This window comes from Oncorhynchus masou, chromosome 10 (genome assembly GCF_036934945.1).
Source record: "Oncorhynchus masou masou isolate Uvic2021 chromosome 10, UVic_Omas_1.1, whole genome shotgun sequence".
NCBI lineage: Eukaryota > Metazoa > Chordata > Actinopteri > Salmoniformes > Salmonidae > Oncorhynchus > Oncorhynchus masou.
In genome coordinates this window covers 10,248,895-10,268,936 of record NC_088221.1, presented here as the reverse complement: position 1 = coordinate 10,268,936, position 20,042 = coordinate 10,248,895, and the positions used below count along the sequence as shown (strand labels likewise).

The following is a 20,042-nucleotide window of genomic DNA, read 5'->3' as shown; positions in this document are numbered from 1 at the left end:
GACATGAGTGGATCTAAAAGCGTTCTGATACTGGCACCAAATCGCAGGTTGGACCCTGCCATCCTCGTCAGACTTTGTTGGCCTTGCGGGAATGTGTCCTTTTTCCTTGCTGTTTTTTTTCTCCCTCCTTTTCTTTCCTTTCTGCCTGCATCTTATGATACCCAAACTCCACCTCGCACTCTTCCCTGCACCCTCCATCCTCCAACTAAACCCTTTCATTTGCACTGCCAGTTCTCTCTCCCCCGAGTTCCGAAAGGAGTAACCTATCAAGCCTTTGCTGGAGGATGTTATAAATGAAAATTTTGCCAACATTCCGTCCACTTTGCCAACAGGACCTGGTGATGTGTGCTCCTTACAATATTCTCCAGCTGCAATTCCACTATTATGAGCGCTAAAAGCACTAGCTCAGCACTCTAGGATATAGCGCCAACCTATCATTAAGGCAGAAAGAACAGGTCATAACATCTGCCCATAAAGTAAAGATCAGTGTGTGCATATGCGTGTGTACGTACCCCAACTCTTCCACATCTTTCCGCCTGATCCCTCCCTAAACTGACAACAAATATTAACCAAAACCCTCCCTGCCAAAAAGGCCAGGAAACGCAAATAGTTCTCTTATGTAGAGGGAGAAACTCACTGTTTATGTTGTTAAGCTGGCCTGATTCTTACAATATTTCCCGCATCACTGATTTCCCCATTGATGTAATAATTGCATGTATTGTATAGATGAAATCCCTCTTGCCATATATAAAATCCAAGAATGTACTGTCCTATCAATATTACAATTTATATTTATGACATGTGCTTCAGGCTATTTTTCTCAAACGTCATTTCTAAATGGATTTTCCTTTTAGATATATGTTTGATCCTTTGGGTTAAATGCATTATCAGTTAAGCCTCACGACCAAATAACGATAACACACATCACCAGGTCAGTTCCAAAGAGTGATATAGGAATCTATAAATTTTACATTTACAAGATCCTGCAACGAAGGCGTTGTAAGTTACTCTTTCTGGGCACCGCAGGTTCGAGCAGCACCGATGTTAAGGAAAACCGTAACCTGGACAACGTCTCCTCCAAAGAGGGGGCAGCTGTAGGTGAGCAGCTCCCCAATGGCAGTGGCGGGGGCAGCAGGAAGCGCCCCCTAGAGGAGGGCAACAATGGCCACACGCTGTCCAAGTTCCGGGCCAAGAAGCGTAAGAAAACACCGGGCCCGGTTCTACCAAAAAATGCACTTATGCAGCTGAATGAAATCAAGCCGGGGCTACAGTATAAGCTGCTGTCTCAAACAGGTCCGGTCCATGCTCCCGTGTTTGTCATGACCGTTGAGGTCAACGGACAACTGTTTGAGGGCTCAGGTCCGACTAAGAAGAAGGCCAAGCTGAATGCGGCCGAAAAGGCCCTGCGCTCCTTTGTCCAGTTCCCCAACGCCTCCGAGGCGCACCTGGCTATGGGCCGGACACTGACAGTCAACACGGACTTCACATCCGACCAGGCCGACTTCCCAGACATGCTCTTCAATGGGTTTGAGACGCCCGCACCACCCGAGGACTCCTTTTACCTGGGATCCAATGGCAGCGGCTCCTTAAACTCGCTGGGAGAGTATCCCCTGCCCTCCACGCCAGGTGCTAACCTTGCCCAGGCACCGTTGCCCCCTCCCTCCTCCTTCACCTCAAACTCGAGCGGAAAGAATCCCGTCATGATCCTCAACGAGCTGAGGCCGGGCCTCAAGTACGACTTTGTGTCGGAGAGCGGTGAGAGCCACGCCAAGAACTTTGTCATGCAGGTGTCGGTGGACTCACAGCAGTTTGAGGGCTCTGGACGAAACAAGAAGCTGGCCAAGGCCCGGGCCGCCCAGGCAGCCCTCTCCGCCCTCTTCAACATGCAGCTGGACCAGACACCCTCCCGACAGCCCATCCCCAGAGAGGGACTGCAGCTCCACCTACCCCAGGTAAGTTCCCAAACCTAGGTCCCTCTGAACAAGCCAAATCTGCCGCCAGTCAAGGCCCTTTTAAAACAGGACATAGAACATAGAATCTGCAGTCACTGACCATTTTTAATGGGAATGAGTGTTTTATACTCTACATGTAATGTTTTCAGGCACCGAGCAAAGGCATCAGAGCTTCCCCAGAAGCCAAAACACTTATGCAAGGCTTTCTCAAACACTGTTGTGATTTGGAATTTTTTTAAATGGGAGTGCATTACACATTTAGGAATATCTGGATGTGTTTTGGTCAAAGAAAGCAATCTGCTGAGAATTTCAGTGTTTGAGAATAGTTCTTATGTCATACTTTAAACTGGGAAAATGTACAATAGGCTTATGTAGTTTGAAAGCTCTGAGGACACAGAGGTATTTTCACGACTGGAATTAACAATATCCCTCTCTTGTTGATTTCAGTTAGATATCCTTTCTAGATATTACAAACGACAACATCTGAAAGCCTTTTTAATCGTAATGCGTTCGAGCGAATCTAAAGAATCCCAGTGTCAGTCGCATGCCTTTACTAGCTCATATCTTGAAATATTCTCTTCATGAAAGTCCCCACTGGAAGGTTCAGTTCTCTTGCCAATCATCGCTGGATTTGACATTCATTGAAAATGTAAATGAAATGATCAGGCCCGATGGATGATAGAAGATGAGACAGGATATGAAAATGTGCGGTGCTTCAGTGGTGAAACGGTTGTGTATACATGTGAGACATCTATTTAAACATCTCCTAATTGGGCTCCCCTCATCGGCAGCTGAGATAACACCTCTTTCTTATTTAGCATCGCCTTTTTTTAAGTTGTGTTGAAAAAAACAATATTGGCTGTCCAGGCTATTTCGTACCAAGATGTGGGACCTATTCAAGTTGAAGCACTGTCAGGGCTTCTCAGAGTTTAGAGTTAGGGTTAATACCATAGGAAACTTGAAATACAATTATTTGAGTTAAGTCATGTTTTACATCACCTGTTTAGCCTAAATAAAAGCACTATTTCTGAAGATGTTGTTTTTAACACTCTTGTATAAGAGAAACACTTTCAATATCGAATGTGATTTTGCTTCAAATGTAATATGACGACCGTGGTTAGGACTAGGGCTCAGTAACGGTTTATTGGGGTGTTGTGGCTGGAAGTCAGACTGCATCTAGATCCACTCCCTCCCTTAGGCTGGATTTGCACTCCACTAGGCGTGCTCCGTAACCACTTTGTGACCTTCACACGGAGGGCTCCACACTGAGTTTTGCTCCTTGGAATGCCTGGTGGAGTGTAAACCCAGGCGTAAAGGTGCTCAAAGAAGGTCTCCCTTTCTGTCAATATCCTAGCGCTGGTTCAGTTTTATATGAATTGGGGAGTGAGGATGGGGATTGGTTTGGTATTCTTCATCACAGAAGTGACTGTCAAAGTCGTGCCAGTGCGTGCAGATATAGTGCCGTCTGGACAGGAAAGTAGCTTGTGGGGCACACTGTCAACGGCTTCAATTGTCCCCCCCCCCCCACTTTCTTTCGTTACTCTCCCTCCACTTGTCATCGGTCTGCTTCCTGCAACCCGGGCAGCTCGTGTCAACGATGCTGCACCCGCTAATTGGTCTATTAATTCTCTGTCGGTTAATATTTATTAAATGTACCTTCAGCCCAGCTGAAACGGTCGCTCCATATGGACGGGGGCTAATTGGAAAATCAGGAAAACATGAGTGATAGAGTACTTTTTTATGCCAGAATGGAATTGTTTCACTGTTTTTGGCTGGCTGTTTTGTTCCACGACGGATAACACAGACGTCCCCGCGTTTCAGTGCTGCCTGCATCCAATTCCCAGAAGTCAAATTATCCCACTCCAACTGGGTGACTCTGAAGTACTGGGGAAGTAATATTTGGACTAATCTTTTTAATTTGTGCCTATTCAGCCGTCGCCTCTACTTGGCTGTAATCATTTTCCTCTGTATTAGTAAATGGATAAAAGCGAGCAAAAGGAACGGCCACTGTCAAGGAAAAGAGACGCATTAAGTCCATTCGAGGTTCCTGCTGAGATTCGATTCTATATATGCCGACTGTATAAGACTTTTGGCTCAAATGAGGACAACTCACATTTCTATCCTTAATATTCTTAATATTCTATGTAGACAGCTGCTCGTCGAACATCTCATTCCAAAATCATGGGCATTAATACGGAGTCGGTCCCCCTTTTGCTGCTAAACAGCCTCCTCTCTTCTCGGAAGGCTTTCCACTAGATGTTGGAACATTGAAGCAGGGACTTGCTTCCATTCAGCTACAAGAGCATTTGTGAGGTCGGGCACTGATGTTGGGCGATTAGGCCTGGCTCGCAGTCGGCTTTCCAATTCATCCCAAAGGTGTTCGATGGGGTTGAGGTCAGGGCTCTGTGCAGACCAGTCAAGTTCTTACACATCGATCTCAACAAACCATTTATGTATGGACCTGGCTTTGTTCACAGGTGCATTGTCATGCTGAAAGAGGAAAGGGCCTTCTCCAAACTGTTGCCACAAGGTTGGAAGCACAGAATCATCCAGAATGTCATTGCATGCTATAGTGTTAAGATTTCCCCTTCAATTTTCCACCGGAACTAAGGGCCCTAGCCCGAACCATGAAAAACAGCCCCAGAACTTTATTCCTCCTCCACCAAAATTTACAGTTGGCGCTATGTATTGGGGCAGGTAGCGTTGTCCTGTCATCTGCCAAACCTGATTTGTCTGTCGGACTGCCAGATCGTGTGATTCATCACTTCAGAGAACTCTTTTTCACTGCTCTAGACTCCAATGGCGGTGAGCTTTACACCACTCCAGCCGATGCTTGGCATTGCGCATGGTGGCCTTAGGCTTGTGTGATGCTGCTTGGCCATGGAAATCCATTTCATGAAGCTCCCGACAAACAGTTCTTGTGCTGACGTTTGGAATCTGGTTTGGAACTTGGGAGTGAATGTTGCAACCAAGGACAGACGAGGCAGCTCTAGCAGGGCAGAATTCTTTGTTGGACTTGTTGGAAAGGTGGCATCCTATGACGGTGGGTGCCACGTTAAAAGTCACTGAAAGTCTTTAATAATGTCTGTCTATGGAGATTGCATGGCTGTGTGCTTGATTTTATACACCTGTCAGCAAAGCCGAATCCACTAATTCAAGAGGTTTCCACATACTTTTTTGTATATAGTGTATGTGAATACACTGACAGGTGACGACTAGTGCTTGAGGGTCTATAATGTCTACTCTGCTTAGTAAGTCCACATGGCTGACTCTGGCATGTGTGCGTGTGATGGAATATGATGAAGTTGCCCCAAGATGCTGGTCTTAGGTTTATGTAAGAGCTTTGATGTTTAAGGATTTGGGAAGGATAAACTATTTCCAAATAGGCAGCCTGTACCTGAAGCCTGTGCTTGTTGTGTTGCGTGTCTCACCTCTACAGGTTCTCGCCGACGCCGTCTCTCGCCTGGTGGTGGACAAGTTCAGCGAGCTGACGGACAACTTCACCTCGCCCCACGCGCGACGGAAAGTCCTGGCGGGAGTTGTCATGACAACAGGTACGCTTTATCACTCCGCCTAATGGGAAAACTTGACGTTCTCCACCCTCGGAGCGTTGCTGTTTCCGCCGAACAGTACACCACTAGATTTGTACAGGCCATAAAACCCCAGCCATACTGTCAGCAGGAGGCTAATGTGTGTAGATGGGAGGAAATTCAGCTTCTTAGCATCACCTGTCAATCAGGGTGCACATCAAAATCTTACTTTTGAGGGGTCCATGTCCATGACTGGTGCTGCTGTTTATCATTGGCTATGTAAGCCTAATTTACCCCATACAATTTACAAAAATGTAATTTCACGAGTACGCACATGCACATATTTCTAAAAACCTACATGTCCCTTATCAAAAATACAATAAAATGTCAATGAAATGGAATAATGATAGAAAAGTAGAAACAATAAACACAAATGGCTTTTTATTGAATGTAAAGGTGAATTTTGAACCTCTCTGATCCCCAACCCCAGGCACAGACGTGAAAGAGGCCCAAGTGATCTGCGTCTCCACGGGCACCAAGTGCATCAATGGCGAGTACATGAGCGACCGCGGCCTGGCACTCAACGACTGCCACGCAGAGATTATCGCCCGCCGCTCGCTCATCCGGTACCTCTACGCCCAGCTAGAGCACTTCCTAAGGTGAGAAGTTAGGCCATTGAAAACACAAACACACAAAATGGCTCCCATTTTGATTAGTCTTGTTTGTTGAAGCCTTCAGTGGATCATGAAGTTCTAGTAAAAGATTAATTTGTATTTAGTCGTAAAATTGAGTTCACTGTTGCAATGTTGCTTCAATTGCAGCATGGCATTCCTTTTTTGTTCTTGCTGATTTCTTTTAGTTGTTTTTATTTTCTGTGACATTTGGAGCCACTGCCAACACTTTGCACCCCTCCCTCCTTTCACCCACTGTCTCCTAGCAACAACAAGGAGGAGCAGCAGAAGTCTATTTTCATGCGCTGTGACAAGCGTGGCTACCGGCTAAAGGACAACGTCCAGTTCCACCTCTACATCAGCACCTCGCCCTGTGGAGACGCACGCATCTTCTCGCCGCATGAGGCCGGCATGGAAGGTATGAGGCGCACCCTCCTCCCCGCTTACCTGTGACAGTAGTAGATGTTACCAAACCTCTTGCTGACCCTTCTGTGCCACAATGTACAATGATGGCATGATTCCTGCCTTCTTCATCAGGTGCATATGTCAGGCTATCCAGCGCCTGCACAATGCTTTTCGATGTGAATGCGTTCTGCCCTTAAGTTTATATGAAGCCTAATTATCTTATACTCATTGATACATTTGTGATACACCTTCATATAAACACGGAAACAGCATTTCCGACCATACTCTTCTTGCTCTTAATGCAATTCGCTGAACTTTCTCTTAAATGCAAGGCTTATTGTGATTCACTCATTGATTCCATATGACTGTAAGCTTATAATGTCAATGGCTTAAATTTCGATGCTAAGTGAACATGTACATATAGGGCCGTACCATTAGTTTTGGTGGCATGCCATCTTTAGTGACCTTGTCCCATGTGACAGCCAGACTCAATCAACCCCCACGTCAGCTTAGTCTCCATTCCCCTCACTTAGCTTCCTGACACATTTTCTTATTTAATCTTACGCTTGTTGAGAATTCCATATCGGAGCTTGTTTATTTTATTCAATTAACTCCTGTATGTTTTCCTCTTGTGCCTGGTTTCATTTAATTGGAATTTCATTTTGAATGTCCAAATGCGTATTACAAACCCATTTCAACAAGTCTATTAATTAGTGGATCTTTGTCCATGTGTCCTCTCTCTCTCTCTCTCTCTCTCTCTCTCTCTCTCCCTCTCTCTCTCCCTCTCTCTCTCCCTCTCTCTCTCCCTCTCTCTCTCCCTCTCTCTCTCTCCCCCTCTCTCTCTCTCTCCCTCTCTCTCTCTCCCTCTCTCTCTCTCTCTCTCTCTCTCTCTGATTACTCACCCTCTTTATATGTCACATATAAATGCTTCTGTCACATTGTTTCCCGGCATACGCAAAAACACAAAAGGAAATACCCTTGTACAATTAGCCAGTGGATTGATTAGGCTTGTTAGCCTTTTGAATTTACTTTCCAACATGTAGAAATGCTGTGATTAATAACAATGAAGTTGTATTTAAAGTTATTGTCTTTTGTACCCTTCGCACTGTCGAGATGATTTGGTGTCACATGCCCTAGAAGACCACAATGGAAACAAGTATCTTGACTTTTTTTGTGTATGTATCCTCAACAATTTTGGTATATGCATCTTTTGCCTGGTGTAATATTTTATGCATTTTAAATTGTCAAATGAAATGAAATGAAATCTGCTGTGTTAAGAGTGTACAGGCGGCCAGGATTGCTTATATATTGGTGGCTTATTGACCGCATTCATGAAAATGTTGATTTTATGTGATACATTTCAAAGGAAATACAGAAACTGGTTTAGAGTTAATCCATTCATCCATCTGTCTTCTCCTTGTCCCCCTCCCCCAGACCAAGGAGACCGCCACCCCAACCGGAAGGCACGGGGCCAGCTGAGGACCAAGATAGAGTCTGGGGAGGGGACCATCCCTGTGAGGACCAGCAACACCATCCAGACATGGGACGGGGTGCTGCAGGGAGAGAGGCTGCTCACCATGTCCTGCAGTGACAAGATCGCAAGGTAACATGGCCTTGTATCCCCTTTTGGTATCCTTTTCCTCACATATCCTCCTCCAAAGCCGGCAAGATTGTGAGACACCACGTAAAAGTGGTGTGTTTCAATACAACAATTTAATTGGACATTGAGCAGAGTTTATATGATTTTGACTCTAATTCTTGCCCAGTATTTGCACTTGGAAGTGCAATCCTTACAGTCAGTAAGCTGCTGTCGTGGTAGATACAGCTGTAGTATATAACCAGAGGTAGGCTATTGGTGTCTGTGTTAAGGTGCCCGTTAAGTCGATATTATTGCAGGGTGCGGATTCACCCATAAAGTTACGGTGGTGTCTGCCAATGTGTGCCGTGGTAATGTCACGGAAATAGACAGATAAAGAGGTGTCAAGACTTATAAAACACACACACACACACTCTGTCTTCCTTCAGTGTGCTGTGACAGCGGGCTCTGGCATATCTACCCGCTACCCCAAAGAACTTCACCTACACACACAAGAACACACACACACACACATATCATGCATTGATGTAGAGTATCTATCAGCCACTTCCACCCATATAGCAGACTCAGCGTTGCCTCTTTAATGCATATGAATCACTGATGTATATTAACCCTGTATTGCTGATTCTATGTATTGGCCAGTGAGAGGCTTTGAAGCCACCGGTCGGCCGTATTGGCACTCCCCAGAAGAAGTTGGGTCATGCCTCGATTGCATACAGCTTTTGTCAAATTTGACGTCAAAAGTTTATTTATTTTTATATTTTAGATAACCCTGACTCTTTTCCTAACGTTAACCTAATTATCCTTACCTGCAACGTTAATTCTCCTAACCTTCTGTGTAAGTTCTCTGAATCCTGCTACGAAAAGTCAATTTTGACAAAAGCTGTATACCTTCTAGACAAAACCAAAGAGCAGGTTTTGAATGGAATTCTACAGAATTTCAATTAAATGTTTCAAGGACAAAATGACATGTATTTAAGTATGTTTTTGTTGTAGTGGAGACAGTAACATTAGTACTTTCAACAAATTATACTTTAAGGAAAATATTTGTATGTATTTCTTAATCTTTTATTTTTATGTTAGCTCACATAATAAATATAAGTATGCATTAAGGTGTCTGTAATAGAATAAAAGTGGCAAAAACAAATGTTACATTAATAAATGCATTTCTATAGCTTCCAAAATATTTTTTTACGATGGTGGGGATGTGTCAAGATGGAGGCACGATGGCTTTAAAAGAGCACCCTCTGATAGTCATGTTGTGTACATATAAATCATTGATAGGAAAAGCTTAATGCTTGATTAATAACGGTTTGGTCAAAATAGTTATTGATGTACTTCTGTAATTGCAATCATTTAGTGTGTTTTCAGCGAGTTTTGTTTAGATTGGCCTATGATATAGTGCAGAAATTACATCCAAGTACAACAATAATATTGTACAAATTATTAATGGAGGATTGCAAAGTTGTGTAGTGGCCTGGTTTTCTAGAGCAGTTAGTTGTTTTTTACAGTACAAGTCAAAAGTTTGGACACACCTACTTATTCAAGGGTTTTTCTTTATTTTTACTATTTTCTACATTGTAGAATAATAGTGAAGACAACACAACTATGAAAAATGTTAAACAAATCAAGATATATTTTAGATTTGAGATTCTTCGAAGTAGCCACACTTTGCCTTGATGACAGCTTTTCACACTCTTGTCATTCTCTCAACCAGCTTCATGAAGAATGCTTTTCCAAAAGTCTTGAAGGAGTTCCCACATATACTGAGCACTTGTTGGCTGCTTTTCCTTCTCTCTGCGGTTCTAACTCATCCCAAACCACAGTCACCCAACCTCAAGTCACCCGACGTGACTGTGGAGTCCAGGTCATCTGATGCAGCACTCCATCACTCTCCTTCTTGGTCAAATAGGGCTCCCGAGTGGCACAGCAGTCTAAGGCACTGCATTTCAGTGCTAGAGGCGTCACTACAGATACCCTGGTTTGAATCCAGGCTGTATCACAACTGGCCATGATTGGGAGTCCCATAGGGCGGTGCACAATTGGCACTGCGTCGCTCGGGTTTGGCCGGTATAGGCCGTCATTGTAAATAAGAATTTGATCTGAACTGACCTGCCTAGTTAAGTAAATAAAAATAGCCCTTACACAGCCTGGAGTTGTGTTTTGGGTCATTGTCCTGTTGAAAAACAAATGATAGTCCCACTAAGCGCAAACCAGATGAGATGGCGTATCGCTGCAGAACGCTGTGGTAGCCATGCTGGTAAAGTGTGCCTTGAATTCTAAATAAATCCCTGACAATGTCACCAGCAAAGCCCCCACACCATCACACTTCCTCCTCCATGCTTCACGTTGGGAACCACACATGCGGAGATCATCCATTCACCTACTCTGCGTCTCGCAAGGACATGGTGGTTGGAAGCAAAAATCTAATTTGGATTCATCAGACCAAAGGACAGATTTCCACCAGTCTAATGTCCATTGCTCGTGTTTCTTGGCCAAAGCAAGTCTCTTCTTATTATTGGTGTCCTTTGGTAGTGGTTTCTTTGCAGCAATTCGTGAAGACCTGATTCACACAGTCTCCACTGAACAGTTGATGTTGAGATGTGTCTGTTAATTGAACTCTTTATTTGGGCTGCAATCTGAGGCTGGTAACTTTAATGAACTTATCCTCTGCAGCAGAGGTAACTCTGGGTCTTCCTTTCCTGTGGCGGGCCTCATGAGAACCAGTTTCATCATAGAGCATGATGGTTTTTGTGACTGCACTTGAAGAAACTTTCAAAGTTGACTGACCTTCATGTTTTAAAGTTATGATGGACTGGCATTTCTCTTTGCTTATTTGAACTGTTCTTGCCATAATATGGACTTGGTCTTTTACCAAATTGGGCTATCTTCTGTATACCACCCCTACCATGTCACAACACAACTGATTGACGCAAACACATTAAGAAGGAAAGTAATTCCACAAATTGACTTTTAACAAGGCACACCTGTTAATTGAAATGCATTCCAGGTGACTACTGTACCTCATGAAGCTGGTTGAGAGAATGCCAAAAGTGTGCAAAGCTGTCATCAAGGCAAAGGGTGGCTACTTTGAAGAATCTCAAATATTAAATCTATTTTGATTGAACACTTTTTTGGTTACTACATGATTACATATGTATTATTTAATGGTTTTGATGTCTTCACTATTATTCTACAATACAAAAAAAATATAGAAATAAAGAAAAACCCTGGCATGATTAGGTGTGTCCAAACTCTTGACTGGTACTGTAGGTGATAGCACTTAGTTTCTAGTAGTTATCCTGTACATCCCACTTTGTTCAGGCCCAGTCTTATTGGATTCAGGCTATATCAGGGGCAGCTGAATTGATGGGGTCCAACCCGGGTGTTTTCGCAGTCAGCCCATGACCCTGCTCACTGTCCACAGTCAAGGCGCAGCTATCTATCCCTCCCCATTAATGTACGATGCAATCTACTCCGTAACTCTCCCTCCGAGTCCCTTCCTCCAATTTCAATGCCAACAGGAGTGTCACACACCTAATGTTTTTGAGCAAGCATTAATGACCTTGTTATTATACTATGTAACTCGAGATGACAGTATACAGGTAGCATGTGCACTAACAGCTAACCTAGCTCATAGCCCGATTAGAGCAAGGCATAGAAAGTGTCACCACTTTACAGCACAGAACAGACTCCCCTCCACTTGTTCTCTACACAACAGGTCCTCTCCTAAACCTAACCATTGCAACTAAATGGTGAGGTGGAGAAAAAATGCCCCTCCTGCCATCTCTTCCTGTATGAATGATTAATGACTCGGCGATGGCTATTTACCTAAATGCACTAGCGCTGTTTGACTTAGCCCTGCAATTTCAGTGTGTTTTTTTTACACCTTTCTCCTTGGATTACATGGCCTGCCCGGCGGCGCTAAGGTGATGGAGGTCTAGTTTACGGCTCCTTCCCTCCTGCTCCTGGCTCATTAGAAGTGTTACTCTCCAGAGTTGCTTTTTCTTTGATAAAGCAACTGATTGTGAAGGCCCTCAAAAGCCCCAATCACTTGAGCTTGATCGACACTCTCCCTTTAGAACACTGAAGTGTGTGTGTGTGTGGTGCGTTGGTGGGGGAGTGGGGTGTGTGTGTGTGTGTGTGTGTGTGTGTGTGTGTGTGTGTGTGTGTGTGTGTGTGTGTGTGTGTGTGTGTGTGTGTGTGTGTGTGTGTGTGTGTGTGTGTGTGTGTGTGTGTGTGTGTGCATGCGTGTTTCTGGAAAAGAGCAGTGGTATGTTTTGTCTGATTATGTTTTTTGATTGTGCACCCCAGAGCCTCCATGGCCGTTGAGTTTAGCTGCTATCACAAGAGGCAAAATCACGTAAATCAAATGAGGTGGGTGGGTGGATGGACTGAACAACAGTATTGATACAGTCCAACTATCAACCCCTCCTGCCGGGGGCTACTGGAAAGCGAGTGGTCTCCGAGATTCATGTCTTGACTGCGATTCTAGTCGGTGGCTTAATTTCACACAGTCTCACACACACACTGCCTCGGGTCAGAAGGAGACAGGAGCGGCAGTTATCAAAGCTGTTTGTCAGGGTCTTGTTTCTGTCATCTGGTAATGGTCTGCCTGCGTGTCCTCTTCGAAGTCGTCGCTCGCCAAGGCAATTGGTATAGCTTCATAGAGCGTGTGGAAGGAAATGTATGGGAAAGATGGGACGGCTAATGTAACAACATAGAATGTAGGGTGAAATAAATGCAATTGGATAGTTCCGAGTCAGAGCAGCCATTCCTATGTGTGTGTTTGTGCGGGAGTGTTTGTGTCTGTTGATGCGCATTTGCGTGTGAGTACGTTTTTGTGTCTTTATGAGTGCGCACTTGTACGTACGCATGTGTGTATGTGTGTGTATGTGTGTGTGTCTGTGTGTGTGTGTGTGTGTGTGTGTGTGTGTGTGTGTGTGTGTGTACTTATGCGTGTGTGTCCCTCTGCTGCAGATGGAACGTGCTGGGTATCCAGGGATCTCTGATGAGCTACTTCACGGAGCCCATCTACTTCTCCAGCATCATCCTGGGCAGCCTGTACCACGCCGACCACCTCTCACGGGCTATGTACCAGCGCATCGCCGACATCGAGGACCTGCCCCAACAGTTCAGCCTCAACAGGCCTCTACTGAGCGGTCAGTACCCTTCACCTTTAAACTTTGACTCCTTTACTTCTTTGACCCCCCCCCCCCCCCCCGCCCCCAATACTCTAGCGTCTAGACTCTCATGCGCTCAGGGTCGTGTTCATTTTGGGGGAAGCAACAGAACATGTTTTAAAACGTTTTGCCACAGAAAACAAAAAAACTATTCGAAGGTAGTCCCTTCCTGTTTCAGTCCCTCCCCATTTTTCACCCGTTTGGTGGTTAATGCCCATGACACGGGCGTAGACTCTCATGCCAAAGAACACACCGCGCTAGACTAACTGAAGTGCCACCGCATATGCACATTCAAACACTCCAATACCTTCAACACTTTGCTCTTCAACACTTTGCTTAGGTGGCTAGGAGGAGGCTTAGTTGGCCTCTTGTCTGTTTCCTCACGCTTTCTCTGTGAAGACCAATGCAACCGGACACTGTGACTCCATGGGCAAACCCACAGTAGACACAAGGGTAAACACCAATCATGTATAAATGTCTACGGTAAATACCCAGCAGGACCGTGGGTAATCACATAGATGGGTCACCTACCGTAGTCTTATTGAAACACTGCAGTTGTCATCTGAGGTGACATTTACTTACCCTTCCTGTGTGAGTTTGGATAACTTCATGCCCTTTGTGCCAAATCGGTGGAATCCATGCAGCCATTTGTTATAAGGTCAGATCTGTTTAGATACTCTCAAAATATTTATTTGACTCCAGGATTTTTCTTTGTGATATTTCATTATATATCCCTTTGTCAAGTTGATTTGTGGCATTTGGAACCGGCTATCCGTTCTATAGTACATACAGCTAAAGTAATGTGCATTCCCCCTTCCATCCCACTGTCCAAACCACCTCCTACACCTGTTGTCAGGGTAGGGGCTAAGGCAGGGTGAGGGCTACCTAGTAACAGCATATTGTCCCTTATTTTCCATTGCACGGCGCTTTGAAATGTGTTTCTATGGTGTGCCTGAATGAACATGGCCCTGATCTCCCTCCAGATGTCACACAATGCAATAGCTGTCCCGACTGGTGCGCTCAACTTCCTTCCCGCCTACCTTACCCTCTCTCCTCTTCCTCCTCCTCTCTGTCCCCTCCGATGACTCCCTGAACTGCAGGTAAAGAGATAATGGGAGGGTTATTAACTTTTTTCCCGCTTTAGGGAGTTTTGCCGTGAAGGAGCTTTGCGCTGTGGACGCTCAGCATTTAGCCCTTTAAATCATAATCCCCCAGCCAGGCAGCCCAGTGCACTGCAGAAGAGAAAGGAACCGAGGCGTTTAACACCCTCCACTGAAAGAAGGATTTATGCCTCCAATCTATCTTCTCTCTAGGCCTCTGCTTGGAGGAGCACATGTACTGTAATAGAGGCTTTATCCCAAACACACTAGGTGGACATTGTAGCATCGTGTTTTGATGGGTATTTTGTTAACGCTATCTCTGACAGATGCTGCTAGGACAAAGACTGTACAAAGACTCGCGACTTTGACCCGTCGTGCCCTCGCTTGTGGAGCAAAGGCTCGGGTTAACCACGATGAGAAGCCTTCACCAAAACCTGAAGAGGCATATGCTTTCATTCAGAGCGAATGCCTTGCTCTCAGAAGGATAAAGCGGGCATGAGTCCCATTTGCGGTTGGTTAGACTTGCGTGCTTGCTTTTAGAAAGGGGGGTTAACTTTCAGAGTTAATGCCTGGGCTCGTCATTGAATCCCATTGGCTCAGCCTTGCATGCTCATTGTTAGAAGGTGGAGTTAGAGCTGCTGAGTGAGTGGCTATCTGTGATTCCAGGCATCAGCAACGCAGAGGCGAGGCAGCCGGGCAAGGCGCCCAACTTCAGCGTGAACTGGGCAGTGGGCGACCAGGCGCTGGAGGTCATCAACGCCACCACGGGCAAAGACGACATGGGGCGCGCCTCGCGCCTCTGCAAGCATGCCCTCTACAGCCGCTTTATTCGCCTGCACTCCAAGGTACGGAATGGTTCGACACACACACACACACACACACACACACCACAACAGCTCTCCTTGAATTAGTGTTTATGACTATCAGCACTACTCACAGAGGGTGTGGGCAGCATTAAGACCAGCTGAAGCACAGATCAAGTGGTTGTACGTTTATGCACTGTACAAGTTGCTCCTCAATATCCCATTCAAATTAGTCTTCTGCGTATCTCAACATCTGTTTTGCTCCCCTCCCCACGCCAGTTGTCATCCACACTGAGGATCAAGGTGTCCAAGCCCAGCTCGTACCACGACGCCAAGGAGGCGGCTGTAGAGTACCACAATGCCAAGCAGACGCTGATCAAGGTCTTCCACAAGTCGGGCCTGGGGGCCTGGGTGAAGAAGCCCATCGAGCAGGACCAGTTCTCCCTCAACTCCTGATCGGGCGATTAGGGGGGAACCTCTTCACTCAACCCACCGCACCCCAACCCCACTCTCTAGACCTGAGAGAGGCTCTTCGAATCTACCAGCCACTGAGACTTCACGTGTGTGCGTGCGTGTGTGTGTGTGTGTGCATACATGTGTGTGTGTGTGTGTGTGTGTGTGTATATGTCTGTCTGAGTGTGTGTATGAGAAATAATGCACGTGGTTCTGGCCTCCTCCCTCCGTCCCCAATCACTCTGCTCTCATTCCTCATCGCTGTGACGTCATCACTTGCTGTGTCTGTCTGTTTGTTTTAAACCAACTAAAATTCAAATACCTTTTTATGTCCTTATGGCAATAAAAATGTATGGTATTTTAAACTGGAATCCTTTTTAGTCCTTTTGTTTTTGTTTTTTAAGATTTTACATGATTTTACCATGTAGTTACTATATAAGTACTTCTGTAACTAGAATGTACAATGATTGGCCTGATTCCATTTCTGTCATTCAGTTAAATGTCATTTCACTAGGAAACCCAAATGCCGTATGACTTCATGGTATATTTTTTTTACGTATTGTGAGATTTGACCTTTTCTTTTCCTATTTTATTACATTCTTGCCCCTGTATTAAAAGCACATAGGACATGATGCTAAATACTCATCCAAAATGGTGGTTACAGTCATTGAATCATCATTCATTTGAAATATTCTCTTGTCAACATTTTACGCTTATTTATTTATTTGATGACGATGTTGGCCATTAAAACCATTCCCATTCCTATTCCATACTTGAACAGGGGCCCTGGTGGAGGCTGTTGATGATTCCCCTCGAGTCCTTTGGCCTAGGGAGTTTAGGGGATTGGGTAGGCGCTGCACGTTTTTTCTTATTGACTTAAGCCATGGCTTTGCATGGGAACTGTCTCCGAGGTCTGCAGAGCTGATTTGGTAGGGAACCACCAGGATCTCCTCGAGTGAATTTTGAATGCCAGCATCTTATTTCTGCACAGGCAGCTTCAAATCATTTTTCTCTCTTTGTGTTTGTTTTTTGGGGAGGGAGGGGCTTTGTTTTTAGAATTGAAACTTTTGACTCTTTTTTTTGTGAGGATTGAAGGATTGCACTGCAACTGAATAATGACAGGAATTAAGTATTTCCATCAATGACACTGCATAGGAGCTACATTACACCTCCATAAGCATGAGCCTCATGGACATTATGCATCCATGCCCTGGGCATTTATAAATGCTTATGTTAACAACCTCAGTTTGAAATGTCATGGTCATGCTACACAATACAAGTAAGGTGACATAACACATCTTGTGTCAATCTGGGGTTGTTATGAAGGTGTAAAGTAGTCCATATGTCATGTCATTCATAGAGAGCTGGGAAGAGCTTATGTCATCATTTAAATACCTTTTAAAGGCCCAATGCAGCCGTTTTATATCAATATCAAATCATTTCCGGGTAACAATTAAGTACCTTAAACTGTAAAGATTTTTTTTAACAAAAAGCAAGAATTTTGTTGGACTTTCTGGGAGTAAACTAGCTGTTATTGGCAGAGAGGTTTGGAACTTTCTTTGTTATTGGTCTATTAACCAATTTACAGCATGTGATGTCACCATGGAAAGCCAAAACTCCTGCCCATGCAAACCTGCTGATTAAAAAGTCCTGTGTAGATTGTATTTTCAACCAGCAACTATCAGGAAATAACACTGATCAACATTGTTTCACACTTTTCTAGTGTTAGTTTAATCAGCTGTTGTACACAATGATATAAAACACAGGAAAAACTGCACTGGGCCTTTAAAGGCAACACGAATGCTGATTGCTCATTGTGTGAGTAAACTTCCAAGGGAACACAAAGAAACGCATGAGAGTTTTTACAAAGTTGAGTTTGGTACCACCCACCCACCAAATGACCAATCTGTGTATGCTCACTCCAAGTCCTATTGGTCCATATACCTGGGTATTCTATAAGCCCTGTTCTCCACTGTCTGCCGTGTGCTAATCTTTTCTATTTCAACTATTTCTACAACATGATAAACTCTGGATGCCAGTAATGACAACTTGGTCATATACCTGTAATATCAGCATTGTACATTTGTTTATTATTGAACGTTGTGCGTTGCACTTGATGGCCAGTGACAAACCACAATTTGAACCGACACGCTGCAAAGGGATTGATATTATGAGATATTCTTTACTTAGTGTATTTTTATATCCAATATATTTGGTTCAAAACAGCAGGGGAAGGTGTTTGGTTTGAGTCCAGCATTGTGTGTGTGTGTGTGTATGTCTAGAGTGAGGTGTGTGTGTGTGTGTGTGTGTGTGTGTGTGTGTGTGTGTGTGTGTGTGTGTGTGTGTGTGTGTGTGTGTGTGTGTGTGTGTGTGTGTGTGTGTGTGTGTGTGTGTGTGTGTGTGTGTGTGTGTGTGTGTGTGTGTGTGTGCGCGCGCGTGTGTGTGCATGACACAGCTCGATAAACGTCATAACAGGATATTAGAGATTGCTGTGGAATCTTCACCAAAGATTATGTCCTTGTGTTTTCCCACAATTTTCTTTTGAGCAAAAAAAAAAAAAAAGGGAATTATTTTTTTAACACCTGTGTTTCTCACACACAAATTGCTGATTAAAATATTACAATGTTTTAGTTATTGTACTTTCATTTGACCAATTTATTTGATTTGTATAGAACAATGGGTTTGTGTTCTGTTGTATTCCAGCTTCGTGATGGAATCTTACTTGTCGGGCTCTTTCAGTATATCTGTAGCTGTTGATTACCAAGGTGTAAATATTGTGAACCTCTCTGATGTTATATTGCCGTGGAATGATGGGGATGGGATTAATACTGGTTAAAAATGTGATGCCTGTGCAACTATTCTTCCTTCACTGTCTAGTTCTTGTCTGTCCCCCCCCCCCCCCCCCCATGAAACTGCTGGGATGTATTTGATTTGTTTTTGTCCTTTACTTAGAACTCTTTAAAAAAAGCTTGTCAGGTTCTTTCACTGCAATGGCCAGAGATTTGCTAGTCCTTGTAGAGCAAAAGTTAAATGTCCTGTGTTGCTGTGTCCTTGTGATACAAATGTATGTTCGGAATCATGTACGTCCCCCCTACCCCCATCGACAGAGGGGGAACCATGCCACGATGCAGGCCTCAGCCAAGAGAACTGGATCAAGGTCACAAGCAATATAACCCCCAACGCCCCTTTTAATGAGGCCCAACCAGGAACGGGAGCAAAAAGAATGGCTCCCCTCCCCCTCTGTTTCCCCTTGTCGTAATCTCTTTATAAACTGACTGTCTGAAACTTTCTTTAAAGACTGCCTGCTTCTCTATAGTATGTTCCTAATTTTTTTTTGACTGCACTAAAGATGTCAATCGATGATGTCATGACACAAACCGTCCCCCAAAATGGACAGGTCGAAACTATTTCCAAGAAGCTGAACTGCAACCCTATAACCTAGTTGTCCCCGTGGTCTATAGTCCCCAGTCGGTCGTTTGGTCAAGACGGTCGGCCGCCCTGACCGCGTGGTGACTGGTGACTGTTAAGTGGTCCCTATGTGGTCCACTCGGGTGGTCAGAGAACTCCTCCACCCTCCTCACCCCACGTCCGCTGTGCAACCTGTACCCGGACCACCATCTTGCATGTGCTCCCACTCTGAAGCTGCACCTAAAGCATGACGACATACTTTTAAAGGACTCGTATGTAGAAAAATAACGGATAAATAGATATATTAAAATGAGCAAAAAAAATAATAAAGGAGACCATAGTTTACTTTCTTTCGCGGAAGTTGTGTCATTCTTTGCGACGTGTGCGTGGTTGTATACTGTTGTTGTGCGGAACGTATTGAGCCCATGAAACACACAGACTCCTTATCAGCAAGCGGCCTCCCATCTAGCCCTTATCTTTCTGCACCACCCCACGCCGAGAAGAAACCACGCCAAGATCTAAAACAAGCGCTATATTTTCACATAGAACCTTGTAAAGAGAGATGGTATTGTTAGGTGTTACTCTGTAGTCAGTCGGTCTGTCAATTTCAAGGTTCAACGGGATTAGTGGACATGGGCTTTCCTTCCACTTTCATGTTTTACCTACAAATAGCTCTGGAGGTAAGGCAAGGCCATCAAAAGGTGATGCTGTGACACCTAGGTGTGTATGATGTCTGTCGGTCTCTGACTGTCTGTGTGTGTGTGTGTGTGTGTGTGTGTGTGTGTGTGTGTGTGTGTGTGTGTGTGTGTGTGTGTGTGTGTGTGTGTGTGTGTGTGTGTGTGTGTGTGTGTGTGTGTGTGTGTGTGTGTGTGTGTGTGTGTGTGTGTGTGTGTGTGTGTGCTCGACCTTGAAGCCCCTGCAGTGGCCGGTGGAGATGCTA

The 20,042-nt window shown here is 44.6% G+C and overlaps 1 protein-coding gene across 4 annotated transcripts in view; it reads left to right on the top strand.

The window, feature by feature from the left end:
* Positions 1-19,452, top strand: part of adarb1b (adenosine deaminase RNA specific B1b) — a 164,720-nt gene extending 145,268 nt beyond the window's left edge. For 3 of the 4 annotated variants that reach the window (XM_064975790.1, XM_064975792.1, XM_064975791.1), the window contains 8 exons: positions 1,027-1,952; positions 5,392-5,506; positions 5,973-6,141; positions 6,420-6,571; positions 7,993-8,161; positions 13,136-13,317; positions 15,105-15,283; positions 15,521-19,452. In XM_064975790.1, coding sequence (XP_064831862.1) covers positions 1,027-1,952; positions 5,392-5,506; positions 5,973-6,141; positions 6,420-6,571; positions 7,993-8,161; positions 13,136-13,317; positions 15,105-15,283; positions 15,521-15,697 — 2,069 coding nt within the window. In that variant the 3' untranslated portion in view covers positions 15,698-19,452. The remainder of the gene's footprint in view (positions 1-1,026; positions 1,953-5,391; positions 5,507-5,972; positions 6,142-6,419; positions 6,572-7,992; positions 8,162-13,135; positions 13,318-15,104; positions 15,284-15,520) is intronic. The other variant, XM_064975793.1, reaches the window with a different exon arrangement.
* The last annotated feature ends 590 nt before the right edge of the window (positions 19,453-20,042 follow it).